This window comes from Tupaia chinensis, unplaced genomic scaffold (genome assembly GCF_000334495.1).
Source record: "Tupaia chinensis unplaced genomic scaffold, TupChi_1.0 Scaffold000127_2, whole genome shotgun sequence".
Taxonomy (NCBI): Eukaryota; Metazoa; Chordata; class Mammalia; order Scandentia; family Tupaiidae; genus Tupaia; species Tupaia belangeri.
In genome coordinates this window covers 2,022,558-2,026,987 of record NW_006159596.1, presented here as the reverse complement: position 1 = coordinate 2,026,987, position 4,430 = coordinate 2,022,558, and the positions used below count along the sequence as shown (strand labels likewise).

Sequence of the window (4,430 nt, the reverse complement as noted above, 5' to 3'; positions counted from 1 at the left end):
GCGGGGGGCGGGCACGCGGGGCGGGGAGGGGGCCCCGGCGGATAAAGATGGCAATGTCTCTGATCCAAGCGTGCCGCAGCCTGGCTCTCTCAACATGGCTGCTTTCCTTTTGTTTCGTGCATCTGCTCTGCCTGGACTTCACCGTGGCCGAGAAGGAGGAATGGTACACCGCCTTCGTGAACATCACCTACGCCGAGCCCGCGTCCGCGCCCGAGCCCGGGGTGGCGGCGGCCGGCGGCGGCGCGGAGCTGCACACCGAGAAGACCGAGTGCGGGCGCTACGGAGAGCACTCGCCCAAGCAGGACGCCCGCGGGGAGGTGGTCATGGCCACCTCGGCCCACGACCGCCTGGCCTGCGACCCCAACACCAAGTTCGCCGCTCCGACCCACGGCAAGAACTGGATAGCCCTCATCCCCAAGGGCAACTGCACGTACAGGGATAAGATCCGGAACGCGTTCCTGCAGAACGCCTCTGCCGTGGTTATCTTCAACGTGGGCTCCAACACCAACGAGACCATCACCATGCCCCACGCAGGTGAGCGGCCCGGCCGGCGGCGCGGGGGAGGGGGCCCGCGGGCATGGTGGCCCCGGGAAGGCTCCCAGCCCCTGTCTGGGAAGTCCGTGCTGCGCCGAAGGTGGCTCTGGGTGCCCTGAGTTCCCTCTGGGTTCCCTCTGGTTTCCCAGGACCTGTGAACTTTTCTCCGCGTCACTTCGGGGAGCTTAGAGGAGAGGATGAACCGTGTTGCGGGGCACTCCAGAGACGCTGGCATAGCGCCGCTCGGAATAGGGCTCGCCGAGGGCCGACCTTTCCCAGCAGGGTCTGCAAGGTGGGGCCGGAAGGGATGTTCTCGGTTAGAGCCCGGCTCCGCACCAGTTTGGGACCGGTAGATCGGATAACCTGGCCGGCATTGGGTCGCTATCTCAGGTATACCCCATGCAGGTGTGGAAGGAACAGCAGGTGGGTAGGGTTACGCACCAGCAGCTCGCCGCCGAAAACTTGCTCCTCCGAGTCAGGTTTCAGCTCTTCCCGGGAGATTGAGTTGCCCCCCCCGCTGGGTTTACGCACCTCTTAACTAATATTCAAAGTGCGGTGCCCAGCCAGCAGTCATCCGGAAAAGTCGGCCGGCGGCGGTGGTCAGCAGTACCCACAACAAACCGAAAAGAGCACGGTGGCCACAGAGTTAGACCCACTTTTCCAGTGTCGCCTTCTCCTTTGCCTGATTGGGAGGTTCAAGATGCTTTTAGAGATGCTTTTTCTGGAGAAAAGGAGGTGGTGATTTCGGTATAAAGACTTTGTCTTCACGCTGCCAGGACTAGATGGTCCACCCCACACTGAGCTGGAGAACGGTGTGCAAAGTTTCCATGGAGGGACACTCCCCACCCCCGCTCTCCGTCCCCACAAAAGCCATATGCCGGCTTGTCCACGTAAGCTACTAGTTTTAGCAGACCAGCCTTCTAGAATGCAGGGTGACCTCTCTCATCTCAGTGCCTGGGAAGTGGATCCTCCTCTCTCAAAGGGGTTCCTGGGCCGAGGCTGAGGCGTCTAGCAGGAGAAAGGAAGTGTTAGAGATGACAGGTGCATTTTCTGAGTGGAGTCGCCCCATCAAAAATACTTTCTTTAAAAAGTCAGATTTGAACAAACTGGCACTGCGGATATGGAGCAGCAAGTTCCGGCTACATTGGCAGGATTGCTCTCTGGGGACGAGATTCCATTCTGGGAGCTCACGTCCCCTGTAGGTGAAGCACACCATTGGTGTGCCCAGTCATCTGCACCGTGGTTTCAGTCAAGGAAACTTGCCAGCCTTAACACAAACAGGTGGAGAGGGGAAATGCCTGAGCCCTCTGAATTGCAGGCCAGAAAAATGCTAATTAATGAAGAGGAGAAGCAGGCACTTCCTAGAAAGGTTAGGATACAGTATTTTAGAAACATTTGGTATGTTTTCTTGAACTCAATGGTTTTCTGGGGATGAAGTTTGTACCTCTGATTTGGAGTCATGGGAGCTCTACAACATTCAGGGATGTTAAGGACTGTGGAATAAAAACAGTTTAGTCATCTACAGAAATTATCTTTAAACATACGCTTAAGAAAGTTTGTAGAAAGTGAAATTAAAGGGCCGGTTTATTTTTGGTGCACGAGTGGTTTTGAATCCATGCATCGTTTTTTTCACACTACTCATTTTTAATAAACTTTTTGAAGATCTCTTGTACTTGATGTCTAAAATCTTGATGGGGGTAGAGACATGAAGATGGTTGGTTTGTTCCTTCAGCTCCAAGCAGATTGTTAGCTGATGTTCAAGAATTCCTCAAATATTTCTCTGTGTGTATGCATGAAATCTTAAACTGTTTCTTGGACCGCAAAATAAGAGGAATCATTTGTTCCTGTCTAAAAAGGTTCTCTAGAACTGCTAACACATTGGATCAATTAGTGAGTGGCTTGCCTGTTTTCAAAGAGAGCAGTAAGCTGATTTTCCATGCAAATGATGCTTGATTAAGATGCAGGGGGATGTCAAGGGCTTTTCAGTTAGAAAGATAAAGGGTAGAAAGAGTAAAGGAAATTCTCTAATTGCTCTGTTTCCAAAAATGTGTAAATGTTTTCTAAAATGTGTTAGTGTTGTATCTTTTATAAGTGGAGACTCCATGTTATCTTTTAACATGTTGCCCTGTTAGGAGACTTTGTACTTGCCTTAGTCAAAGACTGCATTGATTTCTGCTAGAGTCTCATAAAGAGATACATGAACAAGTAGCATGGCCCACCATCACTTTACTCTGCAATTCTTCCGCCTGGATCTCAGCGCTAGCATTGTGGATGGCAGTGCCTGCCTGTGCTGAGCTCCTAAACTTCCTCTTGTTATATTTGAGTCAGGTTTCTAAATCCACCTCAGGAAACTGTACATTTTAGATGCTGCTCGAATATTCTTACTTTGTGAACTTCAGATGCAATATACCAGAAGATACTTATATTTATGAACTTTTAAATTCAATCTCCAAAAAAGTTAAAAAAAAAAAAACACGAAAGCTGCTGCTATATCACCTCTATATCCTTTATTTTTGCAACTAGTAGCTTGCAACTCAGGAGAGTCTGGATTTAGAAGTATGCAGCCTATCATTTAGTGTCGCTGCATTTGGTGTGAAATGACCCTCAACACACCCAATATGTGAATTCAATTAAATGGCAATTATTTTGTTTTCTCCTTTTCATGATCTAATTTTCCTTTTCCTGGTTAAGCATTTTTGCTTCTCTGCCACTTCTGCAATGACAATTTCTCATCACAAAGATACAGCATTTCCTGGGATACACAAGTGGTTTTTACAACAAGATACTCTCCCCCCCCCCAATATTGAGATATAACTCATATACTATGCAATTCACTCATTTTAAGTATACAACCTAAGAGTTTTCAGTATATTGACTCAGCGTGCTACCATCATCATCAAATTCCAAAGAGAAAACCTGGTGCCTCTCAGCAGTAACTCCATATTGTTCCTCTGCTCCCCAGTCCTGAGCCAACACTATCTGCTTTCTGTCTCTCCACATCGGCTTCTTCTGAACATTTCATGTTTATCAGTCCTAAAACATATGGACTTTGGTGATTGGCCTCTTTGACTTAATATGTTTCCAAGGTTCATCAAGATTGTGGTATGTGTCAGTACTTCATTTGTGTGTGTGTGTGTGTATTTTAAAGTTTTTTTGTGTGCTTGCTGGGAGAGGAGAGAGTGAGAAAGAGAGAAGGAAATTGAGAAACCACATCCCTCCCACAGAGGGGGGTGGCCACACTGCAATCCCTTCTCCATTCTCCTCCCTGGATTTTGGGCACATGCCTAGCATGACTTTTCAAGCCACTGGGTCTAGAACTGGAACCACACCTTAGCAGGGGTCTGGCTGGGAGTGTCTTGCACTTTGGTCCTGAACTAGGGCCCTAGGAAGGTTATAAGATTATATGGATTATAGCTCTTGGCCATGTGGGATCCAGCCACATTAACCTCCACACCACCTGCTGGCCTGCTTCCTTCCTCATTCCTGCCGAATATACTGCATTGTATAGCTACACTGCATTTACTTATCTCTTCATCCCTGAGGACAATGAGCTTTTTCCACTTTGGGGCTGTTATGGATGATGCTGCCATCAACATTCATGTGCAGATTTTCAGATGGAAATTTCTCTTGGGCACACACCAAGGAGTAGAATTTGTAGGTCTCGTGGCTGCTCTGTGGCTTAACCTCTTGAGGAGCTGCCAGACTGTTTTCCAAACTACCCGTACCATTTCACGTTCCCGCTAGCAGGGGCTGAGGGTTCCGATTTCTGTACATCATCATCATTTGTTGTTATCATATTTGGGAGTTTTGACTATCCAAATAGATATGCAGTGGCATCTCCATATGGTTTTAATTTGCATTTCCCTGATGATTAATAATTTCCTTTTAGCATTTTC

At 48.3% G+C, this 4,430-nt stretch overlaps 1 protein-coding gene across 2 annotated transcripts in view; it reads left to right on the top strand.

Moving 5' to 3' along the window:
• Nucleotides 1–11: 11 nt before the first annotated feature.
• Nucleotides 12–4,430, top strand: part of RNF150 (ring finger protein 150) — a 320,502-nt gene continuing 316,083 nt past the window's right edge. For both annotated transcript variants that reach the window (XM_014586323.2, XM_014586324.2), the window contains exon 1: nt 12–534. In XM_014586323.2, the coding sequence (XP_014441809.1) occupies nt 48–534 (487 nt within the window). In that variant the 5' untranslated portion in view covers nt 12–47. The remainder of the gene's footprint in view (nt 535–4,430) is intronic.